This window comes from Phoxinus phoxinus (genome assembly GCF_949152265.1).
Source record: "Phoxinus phoxinus genome assembly, chromosome: 4".
Taxonomy (NCBI): Eukaryota; Metazoa; Chordata; class Actinopteri; order Cypriniformes; family Leuciscidae; genus Phoxinus; species Phoxinus phoxinus.
The window spans coordinates 38,401,913-38,428,664 of NC_136879.1; the positions used below are offsets into that span (position 1 = coordinate 38,401,913).

The window sequence follows — 26,752 nt, forward strand, 5'->3', positions numbered from 1 at the left end:
TGCAACAGAATGTGAAAAACTTTTAAAATACTACACAGATATTACTCTATAATTCCTTATAAGTTTACCTTAGATCAGGCATTGTTAAAACTATGGATATGCGTTCTCCTTTTTGCTGCTTTCATTATTACTTTAGAGTTTTTTTTTAATACTTTATCATTTTATTAAAGTATTATTTCAAATTTGCCCATGCGTTTTGAAGACCGTCTGGAAAAGAATCAGTGACTTGAGGAGCTTGCAATCAAGAAACAAAGCAAATGCACATAAACAGCATAATATAACTTATCTTAAGACCTTCAGTGCGAGCCAATATATATTGTTATACCTTTATGCAATTGCGTTTTACATTATAGGGCCTGTGATGTAAGAAATCCAGTGTGAATTTGTTGTTTTTAGGATGAAACAGAGCACTTGTTTTTATGAGGATGCGTCTTTCAGCGCGATATGGCGCATGCGTTTTAAAGACCGCATTGTCTTTAACCGCATTTCCTGTTTACCGTGGCGTCGACGTCATTACTGTGCCACTAACCAATGAGAAGCGTTATGCCCCGATCTGCAGGTTGCAGCCAGGTGTACTTGGCTCAAGCGGCCAGTCGATGAATTGTCGTTTAACTCACTTCCGTGTTGGTTTCAAGAGAGAGACGGGGAGGTTGCCGCTTGTGTCCAACAAGCTACGCCGCTCTCACACACACCATGTTCTCACGCAGTGAAAAATACATCGCGGACAGTTACTAACGGCATTACTTTTTCCAGTAACGAGTAATCTAATTGATTACTCATCTTAATAACGCCGTTACCGTTACTGCCAAAAAATGCGGCGCGTTACTATAACTGATGAAGCTGGGTTTTTTTCATCAGACCAACTAGATCTCCGAGCGAGAGGCAAAACACTTTTGTTTACTGTTCTTCCTTGGTTAGTGGGCAGAGCACGAGACAAGCGCATAAATGCTGACGATTGGCTGAGGTAGAGTAAAATTTCATTGTAAGCCAATCAGAGGTATCAACTCTACTCGAAAGCACGCACTACGGCGGGTGTTCGAAAGCACGCATAGTAGTGATGGGCATTCGGCTCTTTTGACTCAGCTCACTGAAAAGAGCCGGCTCTTTTGGCTCACAAACGGCTCTTTAAATGACTTTGACTATAATATTTACATTTTGATTACATAATTATTTAATTTCTATAGGCTAAATTTGTAAAAATAGAGTCGGCTCTTCAGATATGCGAGCCAGCTCCCGACGTTCACCTAAAAGAGCCGGCTCTTAGAGTCGGCTCATTCGTGAATCGCGAACGACCCATCAAAAGCTCATTCGCGATATGATCGCGAACGAGTCGATCCATCATTCATCACTAACGCTCATTCGTGAACGACCCATCATCACTAACGCTCATGAATTGCGAACGACCCATCATAACGCATAGTCGGACAGGACAGGACAGGACAGGACAGGACACACAAGGAACAACACAAGCCAGTCAGTCAACGAGAGACAGGTATGGCGACGAGCCCAAATAATCCAAAAGTAGCCTTCTCTAAATGGAAGTATAGACATTACTTTTTCCTTCAAGAAATTAAAGGAACTGAATATAAAAATGTTCCAAAACATCTATTGTGTTATTTGCATTGATCCACTATATAGTTCTTGGAGACTTCAACATCCACCTTGAAAAACCTCAAGCTACTGATTTCCACACTCTGCTTGCCTCATTCGACCTCAAACGAGTATCGACTGCGGCTACTCACAAATCAGGTAACAAATTGGACCTTATTTACACACGCTACTGCTCCACTGACCATACTCTTGTCACTCCACTGCACACCTCAGATCACTTCCTCCTCACTCTCAACCTCAACCTGCCCCAGAATACAACACGCACTCCTCCACAGGTCACCTTTCGGCGGAACCTACGCTCACTCTCACCCTCTCGCCTATCCTCTTTGGTCTCATCCACACTTCCTCCACCAGACCAGCTCTCAGCACTAGATACTAACAGTGCCACTGATACTCTTTTCTCCACTCTAACATCCTGCTTGGACAACTTCTGCCCGCTTTCCTCCAGGCCAGCCCGCCCCACTCCCTCTGCCCCCTGGTTATCTGATGTTCTCCGTGAACATCGTGCTAGAGGGTGCAGAGAGGAAGTGGCGCAAATCCAAAGATCATTCTGACCTTGATCTTTATCAATCCCTCCTCTCTTCCTTCTCAGCTAACATATCTACTGCTAAAATTACTTACTATCACAACAAAATTAACAATTCTTCTGACTCTCGCATGCTTTTCAAAACCTTCTCCTCCCTTCTTAACCCTCCTCCTCCTCCTCCTTCATCTACCCAAACAGCTGATGATTTTGCCTCATTCTTCATAAACAAAACTACCACCATCAGCGGCCAATTTACCAATCCACAAACTAACACACACATTTTACCAGGTAACACACACATTCTACCTTCCTTCTCCTTGCTTTCAGAGACAGAAGTCTCCAAACTCCTTCTTTCCAGTCGCCCTACTACCTGTCTGCTTGATCCCATTCCCACTAACCTACTTCAAGCTATTTCTTCCTCTGTTATACCCACACTCACACACATCATAAACACATCTCTTCACACTGGTACATTTCCCACAGCATTCAAGCAGGCTCGGGTAACCCCACTTCTTAAGAAACCCACTCTAAATCCAGCACATCTAGATAATTACAGACCGGTATCTCTTCTTCCTTTCGTCGCAAAAACACTTGAACGAGTTGTTTTCAACCAGATCTCCTCCTTTCTTACGCAGAACAACCTCTTGGACAGCAATCAGTCTGGCTTCAAAAGCAGACACTCGACTGAGACTGCTCTGCTCTCAGTAATTGAAGCTCTGAGATTGGCAAGAGCTGCTTCCAAGTCCTCAGTTCTCATCCTGCTGGATCTGTCTGCTGCCTTTGACACAGTTAACCACCAGATCCTCCTGTCAATCCTAAAGATGAAGGGAATCTCGGGAACTGCACTCCAGTGGTTCAAGTCTTATCTCTCGGGTAGGTCCTTTAGGGTGTCGTGGAGGGGTGAGGCGTCTAAGACCCAACATCTAGCTACTGGTGTGCCTCAGGGCTCAGTGCTTGGACCATTCTCTTCTCCATCTACATGCCATCACTAGGATCTGTGATTCAGAAACATGGCTTTTCCTACCACTGCTACGCTGATGACACACAACTCTACCTCTCATTCCAGCCGGATGATCCGACGGTAGCCGCTCGCATCTCAGCCTGCCTGACAGACATTTCTGGCTGGATGAAGGACCACCACCTTCAACTAAACCTTGCGAAGACAGAGCTACTCGTAATCCCGGCTAACCCAGCACTTAATCACAACTTCACCATTCAGCTAGGCTCGTCATCCATAACTCCATCAAGATCAGCCAGGAACCTTGGAGTTGTAATTGACGACTAATTGAATTTCACAGATCACATTGCTAGCACTGCCCGGTCATGCAGATTTGCCTTGTACAACATCAGAAGGATCAGGCCCTTCCTATCAGAGCATGCTACACAACTGCTTGTTCAGGCGCTTGTTCTATCCAGACTGGACTATTGTAATGCTCTCCTGGCTGGTCTCCCAGCTTGCACTGTCAAATCTCTGCAACTGATCCAGAATGCTGCAGCTAGAGTGGTCTTCAACGAGCCGAAGAGAGCACACGTCACTCCTCTCCTAACAAAATTGCACTGGTTGCCGATTGCCGCTCGCATCAAATTCAAGTCACTGACGTTTGCCTACAGAACAACCACTGGCACTGCACCCTCATACCTGAACTCATTACTTCAGACTTATGTGCCATCCAGAAACTTGCGCTCTGCAAGCGAGCGCCGTCTTGTGGTGCCATCTCAAAGAGGCACAAAATCTCTTTCTCGGACCTTTACCATGACTGTTCCCTACTGGTGGAATGATCTGCCTAACTCAGCCAGAGCCGCTGAGTCCGTACCCATTTTTAAGAAATTGCTGAAGACGTATCTTTTTCGGCAGCATTTAATCCAGTAATACTAACACTCTTCTCTATTCTAAAAAAAAAAGTACTGTACGTTGGATTGTACTGTGAAGGGTCATAGCACTTACATACTGTTGTCCTACTGCTAGTTTAATTGCTTCTATTGTTTCTCATTTGTAATTCGCTTTGGATAAAAGCGTCTGCTAAATGAATAAATGTAAATGTAAATATAAACATAATATCTACATACATGGCATTTGATTTGAGGCTAGTCTCACTTTGTCCCACAGCAAAAAAAAATTTTTTTAGATGTGTGTACAATGTTTCATGTTTCTGTTAATAATGTATTGTATTAAGTGTCCATTTCATTATAATATTCAGATTTATCATAAATAATTGAACATGCAAATGTATTTTAAGTTCCGTTAAAGAGGGGTAGAGGTGGGGTCACATTTGAGCATTTAAAATTTAATTTTACTTGAAAGTAACGCAATAGTTACTTTCTTAAGTAACTTGTTACTTTTAAAATTTGTAACTGAGTAACTAATTTAGTTATTTTTTGAAGAAGAAACTAGTAACTGTAACTAATTACTTTTTAAAAGTAACTTGCCCAACACTGATCGCGGAGCAGAGAGGACACTGACAACACGCTGACAGACCAGGTTACTTTTGATATTAAACAAAGTCTCACCTTTCAAATTTGGTCATTTTTTAAAAGAAATTTAAACAATAAATACCATTTTGTGGCTCTTTAATGTGCCTGACAGATCGCTGTAGAGCCTCAGTTAAAGCTGCTTGTGAACCGATCATCTCTTCCTTCTAGTTCATTTATAGCATCAAATAAACATCAGGAGAAATGTTGTTTTAACTGTGGAAAGGCGTCAGTACACTCAATTTTTCAAGTTCAAATCCTCCCATGTTCTACTAACTCTCCTGACTGCTTTGTCGGACAAAATGGCGGATGACGAAGTATGATTGGTCAGATCACCTGTCAATCAAGCTCCCTGTGAAGGGTCAATTACAGGATAAATAGAAAAAAATTAATGTCAATATATCAGGTCTCAGGTGTTCAGGGTTTGATCTCAGAGCTGAAGTCAGAGCAGCAAAACCTTCATCTGTGAGATCACAATCCCTCAACCTGTAGAGAACAATGACACACTTCACTCTCAGTTCAGATCAGATCAGTTTAGCAGTGAATCCATTATTAAAGAGAAAGTTCAAACTTAAAGCACAAATTAATATGTTTGATGGATCATTAGATTGAGATCTAAAATGTCACAAAACAAGATCATAAAACATCTAAAGTATCATTCAATCAGGAAAAATAATCTCTTATTTGCACTATATTAAAATTCAGTCTTGTGCAAAATCTGCTTTAATAAATTAGACTATTCATAACATAAGTTAGTTTTACTGTTACTTAGATCTATACTATGCAATATGTATGGTGTGTCAATTAGTGTTTTTTTTGTTTGTTTGTTTTTTACTTTTTTTTATTAAAAACAATACTTTAGAAAGTGTCAATGCAGAAAGATGATCATAATTAACAGTAAGAATGAATCCAGCATGTTCTTCATTTCTCAGTTCTGACTGTGTTGAGCTCGAGTCTGTTTAAAGTCAAGACACTGAAATGTTGACTTGATTGTGTGTGAAAGTGTGTATTTCAGTGTGACTCTCAGTCCTGCAGTTTCATGTTATTGAGGATCAGCTCATGTGTTCAATCATTTACAGCTCAATAATCTGAACTCACAGCAGCAGAAAGAGGCTGAACACTTCAAATATACTTTACACTGTAATTCATGTGTGAGAGTCAAATATGATCTTACCACAGTTTCTCCAGTTTACAGAGAGGATTCTGTAGGACACCAGACAGCAGATTCACTGATTCTCCTATTTTATTCCCAGACAGATTCAGTACTCTCAGGTGTTCAGGGTTTGATCTCAGAGCTGAAGTCAGAGCAGCAAAACCTTCATCAGTGAGATCACAATTACTCAACCTGTAGAGAACAATGACACACACTTCACTCTCAGTTCAGATCAGATCAGTTTAGCAGTGAATCCATTATTAAAGAGAAAGTGTCCTATATAATGTAACTGTGAGATTGTGAACTGAGATGAGTGACAGCTTTATAATGATTGTAAAGGAAGCGCTCTTGAGGCTATACATAATTAAATACAAGTTTAGTTTTTCTTGCTGCTGAGAGGACCGATGGCCAATTACACGCTGCAGAAAGGCACGTCAAAATAGATACACAGTACACACAACTGATTAATACTGGTACATAAATAGACAAATATTCATATCAATACATTTTTTAAATTATATTTCAAATATTTGTAAAAGTAATGACTTGTAAATAATCTTAAATGTCTCATTGTACATTGCTATTTTTTGTTATGTAAGAGTCGTTGCTACACATTAAATCTGCACTTTACTAGAGAACCACTAATTTCACACTCAGTGATTTTGTCCATCTCACAGTAAAATTAAAATGTTTAACTTTCATCAAAACATCAAGTAAATGTTTAATTGTCCATCTAATAGTAAAATGTAAATGTATGACTGCTGTGTAAACCATACATCAAATGTTTTTAGGAGATTTGAGCTACTTGATAAATGAGCTGTTTCTCCAGTTGTTTGCTTGGTCTTCATTTCTTTTAAATATTTAAATTCCTTCTTTATAATGCAAGAACATTCAACTAATAAACCTGAATTATTTATTCATACACAAATTTTCTGACTTTGTTTGAATGCCTGAAGGAATTTCAGTTTAGGAAACGCATCAAACACTGACCACTGAACTCTAGACAACATCTGCAGCACTGAAGATTCATGAACTTTTATTTTCCTGATGTTTTAACAGTGAACTGATTGTTCTGATTGATACTTACTGAACTGATCTGGATTCTTTAATCACAGGAAGCAGCTTCCGGAGAACATTTAGTTGTTCAGTTTTATCGTCTCTTCCGACAAAATCATTAATATCAAACTTGTCCAGCTTCTCCTCTGATGTCAACAACACAAAGACTACAGCTGACCACTGAGATGAAGAGAGTTTGGCTTTCTTTACTGTTCCAGATTTCAGATACTGTTGTATTTCCTCCACTAGTGAACGATCACCCAGTTCATTCAGACAGTGGAACAGATTGATGGATTTCTCTGGAGAGTCGATGGTCCTGATCTTCTCCTTGACTAACTCAACGGTTTCCTCATTGCTGTCAGATCTTCTTTTCTGTTTCATTAGTCTTTGTAGGAGAATCTGATGAGACTTTACTGACAGACCCAGAAGAAACCGCAGGAAAAGATCCAGACGTCCATTTTTACTCTGTAGAGCCTCATCCACAGCTCTCTGATGCAGCGCAGATAATGACACATGTTTAAACATGAGCTGAAACCAGTCCTTGACTTTAGACCGCTTCTGTTTGGTGATTGAGTCAAACACATTTATGTTGTTGATTGTACAGGAGAGATGCACATATAGAGCCGCTAGATGTTCCTGAACGCTCAGATGAACAAAGCAGAAGACTTTCCCCTGATACCAGCCAAACTCCTCTCTGAAGATCTGAGTGCACAATCCTGAGTAAACTGATGCTTCTGTCACATCAATGCCACACTCTCTCAGGTCTTCTTTATAGAAGATCACATTGCCTTTCACAAGCTGCCGAAAAGCCACTTTCCCCAGTTTGAGGATCATGTCTTCATCGGTCACAATCTTCTCATAGTCCTTCTCATGTTTGATGTTGGTCTGAAGGATCAGGAAGTGTGTGTACATCTGAGTGAGAGTCTTGGGAATCTCTCCAGTCTCTGCTTCGCTCAACATCTTCTCCAGAACAGTGGCTGAGATCCAGCAGAACACGGGGATGTGGCACATGATGTAGAGACTCCTTGAGGACTTCAGGTGTGTGATGATCCTGTCAGCCAGACTCTGATCACTGACTCTCTTCCTGAAGTATTCCTCCTTCTGTGGATCATTGAAGCCTCGTACCTCTGTCACTCGATGGACACACTCAGAGGGGACGAGATCGGCTGCTGCTGGTCTGGAGGTGATCCAGATGAGAGACGAGGGAAGCAGATTCCCCACGATGAGGTTCGTCAACAGCTCGTCCACTGATTTCTTTTTGTTTGCATCTCGTAACGTCTCATTCTTTTTAAAATGTAAGGGAAGACGACACTCATCCAGACCATCAAAGATGAACAACACTTTATATTTGTCACTGGATATTTCCATTTCTTTAGTTTCAGGGAAAAAGACATGAAGAAGATCTGAAAGACTGAGTGTTTTGTCCTTCATCAGATTGATCTCTCTGAAAGGAAGAGGAAATATGAGCTGGACGTCCTGATTCTCGTTCTCTTCAGCCCAGTCCAGGATGAACTTCTGCACAGAGACTGTTTTTCCAATGCCAGCGACTCCCTTTGTCAGCACAGTTCTGATGGGTTTGTCTTGTCCAGGTAAAGGTCTAAAGATGTCATTGCATTTGATCGGTGTGTCCTCTGTTGCTGCTCTCCTGGATTGTGTCTCAATCTGTCTCACCTCATGTTCATTACTGATCTCTCCACTCTCAGTCTCTGTGATGTAGAGCTCTGTGTAAATCTCATTCAGGAGTGTTGGGTTTCCCCGCTGTGCTGTTCCCTCATACAGACTCTCAAACTTCTTCATCAGATTTGATCTAAACCTGTTGAGGACTTCATGGCTGTAAAATTAAAATACCACAGTATTAATAAACACAATGTCTTTTTTTAATCATATATTTTGTTGAAATGTAATACCTGAGATCATGTTGTGCATCTTCACTCTTAAAATCTACTGGCCGACTCATAGACACACAGCTGGACTCTGGCTCTGATCTCTTCTGATGAACTGAACTATAACAGAGTTTACAGTTAAACATATTTGCCATATTCAACATATTGCATATCCATTTATCAATAAAACAATATTTACACTATTATTCCAAAAATTGTACATTGAAATAAGTTAATTTACAGATGTCTCTCTGTGTGAGCAACACTATATTGTATGCATAAAAATATTACATTAAAACATTCTTCTTGTACATTGTTTATATCTTGTAGAATATATTACTGATAATGTTCTGATAATATAAAATGCTATACTATTATCATATTTTTATAGAAATTAAATACCTGATATCATGTTGTGTATCTCCACTCTTAAAATCTATTATATTATCCATAGACGCGTCACTCCTCATAGACACACAGCTGGACTCTGGTTCTGATCTCTTCTGATGAACTGAACTATAACATAAATAGATTAAAGTTAATGCATTGAAGAATTACTGTATTCAAAAATCACATATTAATTTAAAATGAACTAAGTGCTCTCTCTCATACACGTCTCACATGTGTGAGTAACAGTACATACATTAAAATATTAGCTACACATAAAAAATAACTGTAAGCAATGTCCAAAAATAATTTCTCATATCTCATATTACTGATAATGTTCTGATAATATAAAATACCATACTATAATCATATTTGTATAGAAATTAAATACCTGAGATCAGTCTGTGTATCTTCACTCTTAAAATTTATTAGATGATCCAGAGACGCGTCACTCCTCATAGACACACAGCTGGACTCTGGTTCTGATCTCTTCTGATGAACTGAACTATAACATAAATAGATTAAAGTTAATGCATTGAATTACTGTATTTAAAAATCACATATTAATTTATCCTTAAATTTTTTATTTTCAAAATGTTGATAAAAACAAAATTGTAAAATGAACTAAGTGCTCTTAGTCTCATGTGTGAGTAACACTACATACATAGTACATACATTAAAATAATATTTTAATATAAGTTATTAAAAAGTATTTTAATTAAAAGACTGGCTGGTCTAATTGTTTTCAATAAAATATATATTTTTTTAACTTAAAAACATCTTCTTGCCTATCATTTAAAGATGATTTAATCTGAAGTTTATTCAAAATACCTGCATCCTGGATACAAATCTTCATCTCTGGATGTTTGAGTTTCATCCATGATGAGCTGAACAGTTGAAACAGAATCTGATCTTCACCACTGACTCTGAATGGAAATGACAAACAAACACAATAATTCACAATAATTAATCTGAACGGAACCTGAGATTCAGAGAAACAGGATCATGAGACGCGGCGTTCACTCAAACACACAATGTTAGTCGTATATTAACACAAATGCTAAATAAACCACAGACAACACACAACAATGAAACCATGTTTTGCTTTAAAATTAAAAGTATCAATCAAACAAAATAAATACATAATAAATAAATAGTATGTCCTTTAGGGGAAATAGGCTAATATTGGCCTAAATGCGGAAGTCACCTGTAAACCGTCTCGAGACCTGAACACTCACCTTGATCAACGTTGATCACATTCAGATTCAAAAAAACCACCGCCGTTTCTATCCAGTAGTTACACGTAAATTCGTGTCTTAGCTTTTGTGAAGGTGTCCATGAAACACTTTGCATTTGATACTCAGTATATGATCGATTCTGGCTGTTCAAATGGTGAAACATCAACTCTGATCATGTACTTTCACTTTTTACGCGCAAAACAATGATGGTGTCACGTTACGGGCGCGCTCACAGCCTTGCACGTGCACGGGTTCTGTTTGGTAAACCCGCTCAGTAGCAACTAAACAGAATATAGCAGTGATAAATATATGTAAAATATAGCAGAACCAATTTAATTCCGTGCCCGACCCATTTGACATAAACACCGTGTCCCGAACCGCACCCGCATTAAATCAGGTAGACAAAAAATATGTTCTTATATGACAAGCAACCTAACCAACATTAGCCATTCTGGGCTGACGCATAAGAAAAATAGACACGCACCACAATATGGTGATAATTAGCCAAAAATAAAAAAAGATGCGGACTTGCAAAACCTACAAGACTTTTTAACAAACATGTGAACGATCTGCCCGTACAGGCTATTTTGAACGCAGCAACTATAAGGACCTGATATGCAGATCTGTCTCTCACGAGCGAGCGGATAGATGATCGTCAATATTGAGCAGATTTCTTTTATCCGAAGAGACAAGCAGGGACAGCAATAATTTCTTTAATTTAGTACACAATCTTATTCAGTTAGGGTTGATTTAATGTTACTGTCAGCAACCCTGATCTAGAACCAATAGGCAATCACTACCGACATATTTTACAGGTTTTATAGTGTTATATTTGATGAAGTGTACTGGACAATGTCATAAAGTTGAACATTTCTATTGACTTGCATTGTAAATTGTAAAAACAATGTTGTTGTTGCTGCTTGTAAGTCTTGCATAAATTGTGACATTTGAGAGAATTATTTGTAAAACATTTTTTTACATACATAGCCTATGTAGAATTATAAAAATTGCAAAAAGAACGTGAATTCATTGTTAAATAATATGTTATACGACAAGATTCAACCAGGACTGCGTTCAGGCCTGACAAAAAGTTGGTGCACCTGTTCTGATGACGCAAGAGTTGCAACTACGGCAGCTGAGAAGGATTTCAGAATGGAATCTGTATACGTATACTGAAAAATACGCTCGATGTTACAGTCACTGCCCTTGCTGTCCAGAATAAAAGAGAACATCCATTGAGTGAAGGGATTTTAAAAAAAAAACTAATTATTGTGATCCAACATTTGCATCGTATTTCGGGATGAAAAGACAAACATGTCTTCTAATATCTTCAATTGTTGCGTATACCGAGCTGCAGCGGACACATTTGTAAACGACTTTACTGTGAACTGCCTCTTTAATACCGCGTGGTTTATATACATGTTGCTGCTGATTGGGCTGACATTTTCGACACACCCGCCAAACCAGAGTCATATAAAGCTCTGCACCGAACAAGAGAAAAAGTATTAAACCCCGTTAGGAACATAGACAGTAAAAGAAATGGACACAGCGACCCCATAGACTTCAACGGAGAAAAGTGAAGTCAGTTAGAAGCACTCACGACGTAGATGTGACGTGAGCAAACTGTCTGACAGCTGTCAGTCTTCTAGTAGCTGTGGCGAGAGAAATCTGAATCATCCCCTTCCGAATCTCGCAGAGACGGAGAGCGTGAGCATTAGCTGTCCATGAGCTAGCAGCGGGAGAAACTTTATCACTCTATGGGCTTCTCCCTTGACTTTATCAGACTTTATGTCTCCACGTCTCCCCGATTGCCAGCGAGCTTCTCCGCCTGTCTATACGGTAATTTCTCGACTGTGCGACAGAGTCGAGTGGTTATGACGCAATCGTTAGCCGATTTTTACAAAAACTGCTTCTACGGGGCCATAACGTAAGATACAAGGTAATGAAGCCTTTTATACATTGTCATGTTTCTTTAGAAATAACTAAAATGGACAAATGGAGTCTTTAAACGCCTCAGATGTAAAGTTATACTAGGGATGCGCCGATCCGATATTTGTATCGGGTATCGGGGTCGATACTGAATAAAATTCTAGATCGGGTATCGGCGACAATTGCCCCGATCTGCTAGTCGATATAAAAGTTTATGGAGATGCCGGCGCTTTAAGGATAGACAACGGAAAGAAAGCAGACATTTCCACACGGTAGTGTGAAAGCAACAAAAATCACTGAAAGCATACTGAATTTCATTGTTATGGATGGGCAACCGCTGTCCGTCGTTGAGAACAAGGGCTTCCGACTCCTAATAAACCATCTAGAGCCACGGTACGATATGGTGAAACGGAAATATTTATCCGAGACTGCTCTACCTGAATTGTACAAAAAAATATGCAAACACATATCCGAACAAATGAAAGATGCCACAGTACTGAGTTTTACAACGGATATCTGGAGCTCTGACGTGTCTCCCATATCACTTTTAAGTTTAACGGCACACTGGTTGGACGTGAATTTTGTGCACAAAAGTGCCATGTTAAATGCAGCAAACTTTCGCGGGTCACACACCAGCAACGCGATTGCAGCTACTCTAAAGGAAATGCTTGACAAGTGGCAGATCCCGCTGAGCAGAGTCCACGTTTTTCTTCGAGACAACGCCAGTAACATGAAAAGAGCAATGGACCTCATGGGAGTTCGCAGTCTAGGATGCGTTGCTCACACAATGCAGCTTGTTGTAAACGAGGGACTTCTCTCACAACGCAGTGTGAGTGATGCTGTTGCAGGTGGGAGACACATAGTTGGGCATTTTAAACACTCTCCACTGGCATATTCCCGGCTACAAGATATACAGCTCGAAATGAACATGGAACCAAAACGCCTCCAACAAGACGTGCGAACGAGGTGGAATAGCACCTACTTCATGATAGAGAGTCTGCTGGAACAGAAGCGAGTTCTGTCAGCCTATGTTGCAGGACCATGACCTACCCACAACACTCACGGCAAACCAGTGGGCATTGCTTGAAAAAACAAAGACCTGCCTCGAACCGTTTGAGGAGTTTACTAGGAAGGTGAGCTCAGCCACTGCCTCTGCTGCTGATGTAATCCCAAGTGTCACTGTTCTCAAACGTGTCCTCTCCATGGAAACCGATGCCGACTCTGGGATTAAAACTATGAAAAAGACCCTCCTAGAAGCTATCGATAAACGCTTCAGTACAGTTGAAGATGAACCTCTGTTTGCATTTTCAACCCTGCTGGACCCAAGATACAAAGACAGGTAAGACTGTAAACAATTAATAATTATTTTATATTTAGGTGATAGGGGTGAATTAATAATTATTTTATATGTAGCCTAAGTGATGGGGCTGTCAATCTTCATCTATAATACTATTCAAATTCCATCTCTTATTTGATATAATATTCAAATAATTTTCCAATATTATATGCTCAAATTCATCCTATTATTAATATTTACAACACAATGTGTGGGTGGGTCTAGGTAATTTTTTTTTTATTTTCCATATAAATTGTCTCTGGTTATACTTAGCAGCACCAGCGGTCACCACATTCTACATTAGAATTCAACCAAGCCATGTAATAAATAAATATATTATTATTACACAGATGCCATATGTATAGCTGACTGTAACACAGTTCAGATGTTATGGGAAGGAGGCAGGAACTGGCGAACATTCAAACATTTTTTTTTAATAAATAAATAAAACGCATACAACGCATGATGTAAAATTACTTTTAATAGAACTGAGAATATGAATATTAAACAACATAGTACATGTGCACTATAGATTAACTTCGATGTCAGATTTAAATGATAAATGTGCTACCATCTGGTTGGTATGATGTACTATGTAACTTATGTATGTATGTATCTTTTTCAGATTCTTTACTAGTGCAGAGTCTGCAGAGAATGGTAAAGATGCACTGGCCAAAAAACTGGAGGAAGACTTGAGGACCACCACCACAGATGATGAGGCAGAGGCATCAAATATTTCAGAGCCACCAGAAAAAGCCTCCCGGGCAGAACTTGAAGCAGCAGTAGCTCCATGCAGAAGTAAGAGCAGCAGTAGCAATTTCATGAAAGAATTTGATCGAATTCGGGAGGAGCGTGAGGAACCTGGTGGTGCAGCAAGCTGCTCCAGCACTGCTGTCCAAATGCATGGATTTTTTACAGAGGAAACAATCCTTGTCACACACGACCCATACAAATACTGGGAAGTAAACCGCCAGCGCTTTCCTGGCCTTGCTGTTGCTGCCTTGAGATACCTCTGTGCACCATGCACTCTTCAGCACAGTTTCCTTTATCTTGGATGAAAAGCGAAACAGACTGACGGCTGAGAGAGCAGAGATGCTTGCTTTCCTATGCAAGAACCTTCCACTGATGCTCAAGACTGAGATTGATATGTTAAATTGTTAAACAGGATGTTAAATTTCAGTTTGTTTGTAGAGAAGCTCGTGTTTTATTTGATCTGTTTCTGTGTTGGATGTTAAATATTATCCACCAAAGCAAAGCATTGAAAAGAGCTAAATCCTGTTATTTTGAATATCTTAAGCAGTAAAGCTATTGCTTTTTTAGTTTTTGCTAAATTTCAGCTGTTTTATTGTTTTATTGTGCATTGATTTTGAAGTTATATTTGCACTAACTAAACAGTTAAAGAGATTTTGATTCTATTTATTTGTATACATTTACCAAGCTAGTGAAGCTGTAGTTTTATTCAGCTGCTTTTGTTTTGGATGTTTCATTCAGTGCAGTGCAAATAGCATCCATTAAACATCCTGTGCAAATTTTGCACTTTAATTTTGAATGTCAACAAGTTTAAGCTACTGAACTTTTTATTTTATTTTGCACTTGTTGCTCTGGTGCTGGTTTAATAAATCATTAAACTTGTGAATACATTGTTTGTCATTTTGTTTTACAAGACTAAAAAAATATTGTTTAAGTTGAGCCTGATATCTTGCAAAGTAATGCATACAGCTTATTAAGTAATTTATCTCTTTTAACAATTTACCTTTGTATCGGATCGGTACTCGGTATCGGCCGATATTGAATTGCAGGTATCGGAATCGGTATCGGAAACAAAAAGTGACGCCAAAATGAATGGGAGTCACAGGAATGCTAACAGCAGGGGACGGCTTGATAGCCAATGGCGGCGCCCGGGGAAGCTTCGGTTTCCGGCTGATGGATTACCATCTTGAGCAAAACGTTGCGCACCGGTTTGAGCTTGAACTGCCCCAGGATTCAATGCGACAAAATCAATCACAAGTCACAGCCAATCAGAAGAGCTTGTGGGCGGAGTCTCTGCAAGCTAACTGCACTCGCAATAAAATGGACAAATATGTGGCACTTGGGTCCTCCAACACACACTTCTGCTACTGGACCCGCTCTAGGTTATTATGATGAGTTGTTGGGTGGAAAGATATTAAACTTACGCTGGAGACCAGATGTTGAATACAGAAACACTGTAACACAACACACTTTAAAATAGTAGTGGATCAGTGGGGTAAATAAATATATATATAAATAAATAGAAAGTAAAAGTTTTTCACTTCACAGGTAAAAGAACAACTTCGTTGCACTCGAGGCAAAATAAATAAACACAATCACATTTAACAACAAGAATATAAAACAATAAAAATAAATCAATAAAAAATATTCAATACACAGTTTTATGCTGTGAGAAAGAGTACAAGTTCACTCAATATGTGTAAAATAGTTAAATTCCCCCAATATGGAAACGGGTCTGACCGCAGAGCCACAGTTTTACCCCAACTACAGTTTTACCCGAAAGCAATTTTGCCCCACAGCAGTTTTACCCAACTAGTTTTACCCCACAGCAGTTTTACCCCAACTACAGTTTTACCCGAAAGCAATTTTGCCCCACAGCAGTTTTACCCAACTAGTTTTACCCCACAGCAGTTTTACCCCACGGCAGTTTTACCCCACAGCAGTTTTACCCCACAGCAGTTTTACCCAACTAGTTTTACCCCACAGCAGTTTTACCCCACGGCAGTTTTACCCCACAGCAGTTTTACCCCACAGCAGTTTTACCCAACTAGTTTTACCCCACAGCAGTTTTACCCCACGGCAGTTTTACCCCACAGCAGTTTTACCCCACAGCAGTTTCACCCCACAGCAGTTTTACCCAACTAGTTTTACCCCACAGCAGTTTTACCCCACAGCTGTTTTACCCAACTAGTTTTACCCCACGGCAGTTTTACCCCACAGCAGTTTCACCCCACAGCAGTTTTACCCAACTAGTTTTACCCCACAGCAGTTTTACCCCACAGCTGTTTTACCCCACGGCAGTTTTACCCCACGGCAGTTTTACCCCACGGCAGTTTTACCCCACAGCAGTTTTACCCCAGAGCAGTTTTACCCCACAGCAGTTTTACCCCACAGCAGTTTTACCCCACAGCAGTTTCACCACAACTACAGTTTTACCCCACAGCAGTTTTACCACAACTACAGTTTTACCCCAGAGCAGTTTTACCCCACGGCAGTTTTACCCCAGAGCAGTTTTACCCCACAGCAGTTTTACCCCAGAGCAGTTTTACCCCAGAGCAGTTTTACCCCAGAGCAGTTTTACCCCAGAGCAGTTTTACCCCACAGCAGTTTTACCCAGCAGCAGTTTCACCCCACAGCAGTTTTACCCCACAGCAGTTTTACCCCACAGCAGTTTTACCTCACAGCAGTTTTGCCCCACAGCAGTTTTACCCCACAGCAGTTTTACCCCACAGCAGTTTTACCCCACAGCAGTTTTACCCCACAGCAGTTTTGCCCCACAGATGCATGTTACGGCACTGGAAGGGAATAATTTCCCTAAGTATTCAAAATGCTCTTCTTGCTGTGACCAATTTCACTGTCGGTTCTGCTCGATTCAATATGATAAACCGTCAGGAGAAAGTCACATCAAGCGATATCTTAAATTACATTTTACCCGCGCAGTCCAACATGAGGGTAAGCCGACACTAACTCTAAGTTAGCCGACTTTAGAAAACTAATGTATTCTGCGGGAAATGTAGTTATCGATAAGTACCTATAGCGAACTACCGTAACCTGCATCTAGACTTATACTACAATTTAATATTCTTTAGTAACAAACTTCACAGTTTTTAGTTATATCAAACTGTACAGTCAGAGGATTGTCATCATTATTGGGTCCTTTACAGATATTATTTTGACCCTCCTGTTGTGTTAATTTCATGTGAACTAGTTTTATGTTCCTGGTCTAAAATAACCGCCCCATTATAGCAGATTATAAATTCGTAATAATATATTATCACCTAATTTTGTGATAGATATTTTTTATCAATGTATGTTTTTGTGAAGAAGTTTTGAACTTCTATTTGCTTTTTATGGTGTGTACGTTAGGCTTCACTGACCTGGGCTCATTCAACTCGTTTTTGAGTAAAAAAGCATAATGTATGGATTATTTTGACTAAAACAATTTATAATTAATTTATTATAACCAAATGTTATGATAGCCTACATATTTTTAGCAACTTAAGTTGTTGTGAACATCACAAGTTTTGAACTTCTATTTGCTATTTATGGCCTACAGGCCTCACTGACCTCGGCTCATACAACTCGTTTTTTGTTGTTGTAAAAAAGCATAATGTATGGACAGTGTTGGGGAAAGTTACTTTTAAAAGTAATGCATTACAATATTGCGTTACTCCCTTAAAAAGTAACTAATTGCATTAATTAGTTACTTTTTACAAATGTAATCTGTTACGTTACTTTTGCGTTACTTTTTTCCCACCTGGGCTGGGCTTGTTTTTTTATAATGACCTCGGCTCATACAACTCGTTTTTTTTTTTTTTTTTTTTTTTTGTAAAAAAGCATAATGGATTATTTTTACTAAAACAAATACTCTGATTAAACATATTGTGCTTCTTATCACAAACTATTTTGTGTCAAACTGTGTCCATCTGATAAACGGGCATGTGCCTGAACTCAATTTTATAAGCTTATTGTAGTCTCACGCATTCATTTATAATGACTGGTCATTTTTGACTGGGATCACCAGTGTATAAAAGTTCAATAAAACACCCAAAAATGTATCCAAATGTATGTTGTGTGTTCAGATGCCATGTGTGGACAAAGTCATGGAACCTTATAAAAATCAGAAATTAAAAATTTTCAGAGAAAACTTTTAAATCGGACATATTCGACAGGAACACAATAGAAGGGTTAACAGAGACTGTTGTCATGGCCCAACACTTCATTGAGTTTGTTTTCTTATGCTACAGATACACTATTCACCGATGTGGCTTAGGGTGTAGGGCACAACTCCATTACCACTGCATGTATTGTCAGTCTATGCTGCTTTAAAAAACATTTAACTGTGTGTCAGACTAAGCAGTAATCCTCAGTACCACTTTAAGAGCCGTGTTCTGCCAGTGCAGAGTCAGCTGACCAAGCCATTCATGCAGTCACGAGAGTCTGTGTGAGACCAGTTGTCTGGGGAAAGGTGTCCTATGTGCAATGTGGTTTTGAATAAAAGTAACATGAGAAATCACATTGACTGTAAGCATACCAACCAGGTTTTGGGCGTGAACTCCAAACACCACCTCAGGAGTGAGTATTGATGAGGTTAATGGTATATATTCTGTCCAAAAGACTTTTAATAGACAGTGTCCCTCTTCATGTCCAGAATAAAACATGGGGTGAACATCATTGTGTGTCCTGCGAGTCACAGGAATGTCAAGGAAACATGGATTTGGCATGAAAGCATATGTGTACATCTGAGGTCAGTCACTTACTGTACCAACACAGATAAGTCTGACACATTACGGGAGGATTCACTGGCAAAGATGGTGCAAACCAAATGGTTTACTGAAGACACAAGGGAGAATTGCCTTGCACGGCAAAGCCTATCCAGAGAGAACAATGTCCCTCTATCTGTGTGTCTAAATGTTGGATTTCCTCAAATCAAGAAAATTGGATCTGTATTTGCGCCCAGTGTCCTATCACAGTGTTCTTGGACGAGTTATGGTGGTGTGCAACACCAAATTAAACTCATGGCATTGTCCATGTTCCAAAACGAAACGTTCCTGTCCACATATTTATGTGGCCAAGTGTCATTTTTTCCAAGAGCGGCCTGAATTGTTTAGGACAGTCCGAAGCACAGAAGAGGTGCTGGATTCAGTTGGTAAAACAGACGAGCATGAATGTCTGGGGGACACAGAGGAGGCAGTGACCAGTCCATCGTATCCACCAAAAGCTGATGGTCTTTTTGTATTTTGTCAGACATGGAAGGCGGTTTGCACACTGGGCTGAGGAGGCCATGGCGGTGGGTCCTGCCTCACTGACAGTGAAATAAGCTTTTTTTGTCAAGAGTGTTTTTTTTTTTATCTGATTTTCAGTCTGCAATATCCTATACTTAGACTTTCAGGGGACACAGAGATCAGACGGGCTCTAAACACACACACCAAGTAAGTCCCATTGCTCCAGGGTTGACCCTTGAAAGACCCTAAAAGACCCCTGAACACACAAAGGGCTACGTGTGCCCCAAGCCAAATGGTCTAGAGCTAGTCTGATCATTACAGGCATGTACTGCTTTAAATGTATGTTCTCGCTAAATGTATGTTCTTGCTAAATGTATGTTCTCGCTAAATGTATGTTCTTGCTAAATGTATGTTGCAGTTTTATGATGCGGTATTAAAAAGGGCTTAAAAGTCTTACATTTCACACACCCTGTAATAGGGTAGGGACCTTGACCTTTGTTATTTTTGTTTGTTTCTGTAAAGTGGACTGATACAAATACTTGAATTCTCTCATGTGTGAATTAGAAGTATGTCAACACTTAGTTTGGGTCTGCATAAAATAATACACTTCTTTAAATGATACATTTTGTTGACTTGATTGTAGTCTTGTGGAAAACTGAAATACAGTAGATCACACTGTGCTATTCTACAGCCGAGGAATGGGACAGGGGAAATTGAGCATGACGTAGGAGCGCTGGAGGGGGTCACGCCACCACACCATCTTGAGTTATGCTGTAGAGTTCTGCAGTGTAGATATTTACTCTTAAAGTTTTATTTTGATGAAACTGTAAAATTGTTGATTGCTGTTAATTTTAAAATATTTTTCATACAGAACGTCAATGTGATGAGCAGCATCAGAGAAGGTGTTGAACGGTTAAAGGAAAATCACCAGCTGCTGAAGAGCAAATACTTGCCACCCCGTATTGTCTGCATGGAGGAAGATGCACTGAATGCCCTCGCTCAACTGCGTGCACACCGTGACAAACTTCTGGATGAGGATGACGAAATAAGGGCCTCATTTTATTTCACGTTAAAAAACAAAGAGGACATGCACTTATTCATGTCAGAGGTTAGGGACAACAAAAACACTAGCGTGTCATCCTTTTACAACCCTGAAATTAGATTGTTTTTTTTTTTTTACGTCTTGGTGTAATCGCGCTTGTATGATTTTATAGTGAATGATCAATGGTAATGTAGTAATGGTAAAATAATGGTATACCCGCACTGAAATGTAAATGTAAATTAAATTGTATACTTGGTTATGTCTCCAACAAATTAAAGGAGAACTCCGGTCAATTTTAACATTGAGCTCAATTTTTAGTAAATTTGGAGTGCTGTCAATACAGAGAACAACGACAAAAATCGGTGTTGCCTACACCGTGTTATCCTCTTTTTAAAATTTACACCCTATTGACTTAAATGGGGCAAGTTTTAAACTTAACCAGTTCTTAGTCTTATCATCCTTGATGTGTCATACAAGTTCCCAGCCATGTTGAGTGATTCCTTAAGAGTGAACACGAGTGAATCTGACTGCAGTAGATGTGAAAGATATGAATAAAAATTATGTTATATCAGCCAGCGCAAATACCTGTATTTAGTTCCTGTTATCGGTCGAAGTCCAAAGTAGTCGATTGTCGAGTTCACGCGCATAGGTTTAGTTACTATGATCACGCGCGTGAACTCGACAATCGACTACTTTGGACTTCTACCGAAAACAGGAACTAAATACAGGTATTTGCGCTGGCGCAGTAGACAGCATCTACTGCAGTCAGATTCACTCGTGTTCACTCTTAAGGAATCACTCAACATGGCTGGGCACTTGTATGACACATCAAATATGTTAAGAGGATAAAAGCAGGTTTAAAACTTGCCCCATTCAAGTCAATAGGGTGCTAATTTTAAAAATAGGATAACACGGTGTAGGCAACACCGATTTTTGTCGTTGTTCTCTGTATTGACAGCACTCCAAATTTACTAAAAATTGAGCTCAATGTTAAAATTGACCGGAGTTTTCCTTTAATAATATGCTCACACTTTCGGCCTGAAATTAAGTTTTGTGTTCAAGTTTACGGATAAACCACAGGCAGAACTAATTAACTTAAGTAATTAGAGTTATCTTGACTTTAGACTAATAATTACCCTTTGAATGTCTATTCGAATCGTCTATTGAATGTTATACCAGGCTTTGAAAAATAAAGTGTGTTTATTATACCAGGCTGTTTGGTTTTGGAGGAAAAAACGTAAAAGATTAAAGTGTTCATGACACAAGCATTGTTTTATTTCAGTAAAGGAGCCTAAAGGCCTGCGAGCAACAGCAGGAGTAACAATAACAGCAGGAGTAACAATAACCATTAGATAGTTTTAGGACAGAACAGTCGCTAAGATTTAAAAATGAAATGTGACAGCGCATGTGCGGGCAAAACTGCTGGAGTAAAACTGTGGCTCTGCAGACCGATATTATTGGGAGATATGTGTAGTATTTCAGTTTGTGTAATATAGTTAAATTTGTCCAATGTACAAAAAAGAAGAAAATGTGTTGAATCCAGTTCATTAAAAAAAAATGAAAAAGGTAGAAAAAGAATCGTCATCCAACAATTCAATTGAACCCAATCACTCCTACCGCTCTGGCAGTGAGTTTAGCGGGCGATGTAGCAGATCTTCTCGCTGATGAAAGGAGATGAGATTCACATTCTGGGTTGGCGGCCATCTTAGTCTCCATGGAAGAATCTTTGTCCAAATATCAAACTTTTTTTAACTGGAATAAAAACCCTGACCTGCACAACAGGTCATAAAATACATCATATTACTCCATAAATACAAATAACTCCAATAAAAATATACAAAACCATAGATAGAGCAAACCGTTACTGTTATGTTAACGTTACTCAGCAGCTCAAAATTGCCGTGGAGTGGGCATTTTGTAAAGTTACTCACAACTCCGTTTATACAGTTACAAACTTCAACTACATTGCGTACATTCAAATTTTGTTTACATAAACGATTAAATTATACATATTTATCGCTTTTCTCGTGTAACTGCAGACTCTTCAATGGTGTTAAACAGCATAACGAATTCAACCAAACGAGACAGAAGTTCACAGAACTCACCAAACAACTGTCTTTTACCCAAATGTATTCATTTTAGGTTGCTGACTAGGTAAGCATCAATATGTATTGCATTTAGACTCTTAAAATCAACTTCTAAAAAGTTAAATTGAACATTAATCTCTCCGCTTCTCCTGTCTGACTGTTTTTGCCGTTGCTCTCTCGCTTCGCTTACGTGCGCGCGAGTGAATCTCTTAAAGGGGAAGCGTCAATATAAACACTATAGGCATGTTTTTATTCAAATGTTTCTGAACTCTTAATGTGATGATACACAGGGCAACTTTTTGGGCAATGTTGCGGTCAACTGGCAACCAGATGAGACACAGAGCCCACGACCGATCTAAATCATCCAGATAGAAATGTATTTCCCATTTTCAATGGGAAAGTGCCCAAGCAACAATCGCTCTGCAAGATTGCCCAGCAACATTGCTCAAAAAGTTGCCCTGTGTCATCACCTTTAACCCTCAATTTATCTTTAGGGGTCTATATGACCCCAATCGACTTTTCCATTGTAAATAAACATGGTTCCCTTCATCTCAGTTGCATAAATTGTCACTTTTTCTACTTTATCTATCTATACACACACACACACACACACACACACACAAAGGGCTTGATTCGGTTGTTCTAAAGGTATGAGGAAAAAAAGGTAACACATGTGACCCTGGACCACAAAACCAAATTTTTTTATTGAGATTTATACATTATCTGAAAGCTGAATAAATAAGCTTTCCATTGATGTATGTTTTTTTAGGAAAGGACAATATTTGAAATTGAATATTTGAAAATCTGGAATCTGAGGGTGTAAAAAAATCGAAACATTGAGAAAATCACTGTTACATTTTCACGATTGTGCTGCATTCACTCACAAATTTTTTTTTTAAATATATTTTTTACGGTAGGAAATTTACAAAATATCTTCATGGAACATGATCTTTACTTAATATCGTAATGATTTTTGACATAAAAGTAAAATCTATCATTTTTACCCATACAATGTATTGTTGGCTTTTACCACAAATATACCCGTGCTACTTGTGACTGGTTTTGTGATCCAGGGTCACATTTATTTGTGTATAAGATGTTCTGCTAAAGATGAGTGAGATCTGAGAATGAGACACTGCACATAGACATTCTCCTCGAAGAAATCAGGACAGAATTTGTTGAAAGTGAAAAAAAGACATGGATTAAAACAGCAGGTCTAAACAGGAGTGTGTTTCCCTCATCTACTAGTGATCCGATCGACCAAAACACATCTTAATACCACGTGTAAACAGAGCCTAGAATGAAAAGGCATCCACCTTCAGAGCATAATGAAAGATGCTGATTGGCCTCTGCTGATCCTGCAGCCAATGAGATAATTGGCTATGTAAATAAATAAATAAATATTTAGATAAATATTCTATAACATTCCAAAACTATCCGAGAGTTGTCATGATTTAAATTATTTTACAATTTTAAACACTTAATGTTACACGTGATTCTATTCAATCACTTATTTTAACATTTGTCAATTATATAATTATTAGTAGTGGCAGTGTTATATTATTGTTAATAAAAAAAATTACATTATTGTTTTTATTAAATTATAATTTTTTCTTTCTTAAATAAATGTTTCTTGAATCAGAGTAGCTGAACCTGAATGAGGGAGCAAAAACATGTAACACAATGTTTCAAGGATTTTCTGTAAAATTTTAAATTTTTCTCAGGAAAGTTCAAGAAAAAAGCTCCATTATAATTAGACGTAAACTTGGGTAACACTTAAAAATAATATTTTACTAAAGTTTAAAAAAAACAAAAAATAAAGTTTGTCAAGCACTGTCAGCGTGGCATGTGATCACAAATATCAGTTTAATATATTAACTATTATAAGTTAATAATAATAATTAATATCAAATCTAAAATTATTTTAAAGTTAATGCTTCAAGTAAAAAAATAAGGCAAATAAATTTAATTATGTGACATTTTCCTTTACAAATGAATGATCTTTTATACATTAAATAATCGTTTATTCAATCGTTTTTAACTAATAACTACATCTATGAGACCTTCCAATCAGGTTTTAAAACATTGCATAGCACGGAAACGGCCCTTGTTAAAGTCCTAAATGACATTTTAATGGCTACTGACTCGGGAGATTCTGTTATTTTAGTTATGTTAGACCTGTCCTCAGCCTTCGACACCGTCGATCATGAAATTTTCATATCTCGGTTGGAGTCCTATGTGGGACTTGGAGGAACGGTCTTAAAGTGGTTCAAATCTTTTTTAACCAATAGAACTTTTTCAGTTAAAATAGGAAATTCTAATTCATCATCACGCAAGCTAACCTGTGGTGTACCGCAGGGGTCTGTTCTTGCACCTACTCTTTTCTCTCTCTATCTGCTTCCCTTGGGATCTATCTTTAGGAAACACAACGTTTCTTTTCATTGCTACGCTGATGATATGCAAATCTATCTGCCTCTGACCTCTGATAATGAGCATGCTCTTTGTTGTTTATCCACATGTCTGGACGACGTAAAATCATGGCTCTCAAAAAATTTCCTTTTTTTAAATTCAGATAAAACGGAAGCCATTGTTTTTAGCCCCTCCGAAACCAGTAGACAAAACTCACAAAATTTAGAAATCTCAAACCTGAGTACCTCATCCCAAGTGCGTAATCTAGGTGTGATGATCGATAATAGTCTGAAATTTGACAGGCAAATTGCCTCTGTAGTGGGCTCTAGCTTCTTCTATTTACGCTCTCTCTCTAAAATTAAATCTTTTCTCTCTAACGCCTCTTTAGAGTTTGCTGTCCATGCCTTCATAACATCGAGGCTGGACTATTGCAACTCTCTATATTATGGTGTTGCTAAGACTCAAATTTCACGCCTACAAGTCGTTCAAAACGCAGCAGCGAGATTTCTGAAGGGATGTAAAAAGTTTGAGCATGTTACACCCCTTTTGAGATCCCTACATTGGTTACCGGTTCAGTATAGAATTGAATACTAAATTTTATTGCTGGTCTACAAATCACTAAATAATCTTGCACCATTATACCTGTCGGACCTACTTCACTTATATACCCCCAAGCGAGGGCTTAGATCGGTAAACAAATTCCTCCTTCAGATTCCCAGAACCCACTTGAAAAATATGGGAAATAGAGCGTTTGAAGTAGCGGGCCCCACGTTGTGGAACAAACTCCCAATCCAAATTAAAATGGCCTCCTCCTTATCTGAGTTTAAATCCGCTCTGAAAACTCATCTGTTTAATTCAGCTTTTAATATGTAATTGGATTTTGTACTCACTGATCCTAAGTGATCATTGTTTTATTGTGTATTTTATTGCAATTTTTGTACAGCACTTTGGTCGGTTGTCAGCCGGTAGTAAATTTGCTCTATAAATAAACTTGAACTTGAAATAATGCTTGATGATCTTTTATTATAATGTAAGACCCCTTGATAAGGAGAGCACATAATTCATTGAGCTCTAGTAGTACTAACTGTGTTCAGAGGCAGGAGGGTAAAAACAAGAAACCAGTAAAAGAATGTGAAGATTTATTTGGAAACATTAATAGATCATCATAAAAAATAGATTAATAATGAAAATATATTTAACAGAAATAAATGTTCAGTAAAATGATTTGCATAATCTTTGTCTTCCTCTGCTGGTATAATTAACAGCATCTCTTCTGCAGTCAGACTCTTGATAAAACTTATAACACTATTCCCAACGCTGTCAGTATTTCACAATAAATCTCTAAGGCTTGTTTTCACTTTGCTTTAATCGTTTGCCACGTATTTTGAGTGTTTCACATCTACATTGTAATCAATATCTAACAAATTTGAAACAATTCAAAGCTGCTGTTTTCAGCACTCATTTTCATGAGCCATTACTATAAAACAAGAAACTGGTGTGAAGTCACACACACGTCAGTGAGATCGCTGTGTGTTTCTGTGTCTTCAGTCTCTGTAGCGGCTCTTTATCACCATCAGCTGATCCTGAGGAAACTGAACTGACGTCTAAACACTGAGAGTCCTACAATAAAACACACAGACAGACACATATG

At 38.6% G+C, this 26,752-nt stretch overlaps 2 protein-coding genes across 3 annotated transcripts in view; both read right to left on the reverse strand.

Annotated features, from left to right (window-relative positions):
• The window catches only part of LOC306997024 (NACHT, LRR and PYD domains-containing protein 3-like), a 33,635-nt gene extending 22,910 nt beyond the window's left edge, over nt 1-10,725 (reverse strand). Inside the window, exons 1-7 of the mRNA XM_079610013.1 lie at nt 10,324-10,725; nt 9,917-10,011; nt 9,477-9,590; nt 9,101-9,214; nt 8,723-8,818; nt 6,847-8,646; nt 5,781-5,951 (exon numbers count right to left, since the gene is read on the reverse strand). Of these exons, the coding sequence (XP_079466139.1) occupies nt 5,781-5,951; nt 6,847-8,646; nt 8,723-8,818; nt 9,101-9,214; nt 9,477-9,590; nt 9,917-9,966 (2,345 nt within the window). The 5' untranslated portion in view covers nt 9,967-10,011; nt 10,324-10,725. The remainder of the gene's footprint in view (nt 1-5,780; nt 5,952-6,846; nt 8,647-8,722; nt 8,819-9,100; nt 9,215-9,476; nt 9,591-9,916; nt 10,012-10,323) is intronic.
• Nucleotides 10,726-26,104: 15,379 nt separating this feature from the next.
• The window catches only part of LOC306997008 (protein NLRC3-like), a 42,931-nt gene continuing 42,283 nt past the window's right edge, over nt 26,105-26,752 (reverse strand). For both annotated transcript variants that reach the window (XM_079609995.1, XM_079609996.1), the window contains one exon: nt 26,105-26,721. In XM_079609995.1, coding sequence (XP_079466121.1) covers nt 26,720-26,721 — 2 coding nt within the window. In that variant the 3' untranslated portion in view covers nt 26,105-26,719. The remainder of the gene's footprint in view (nt 26,722-26,752) is intronic.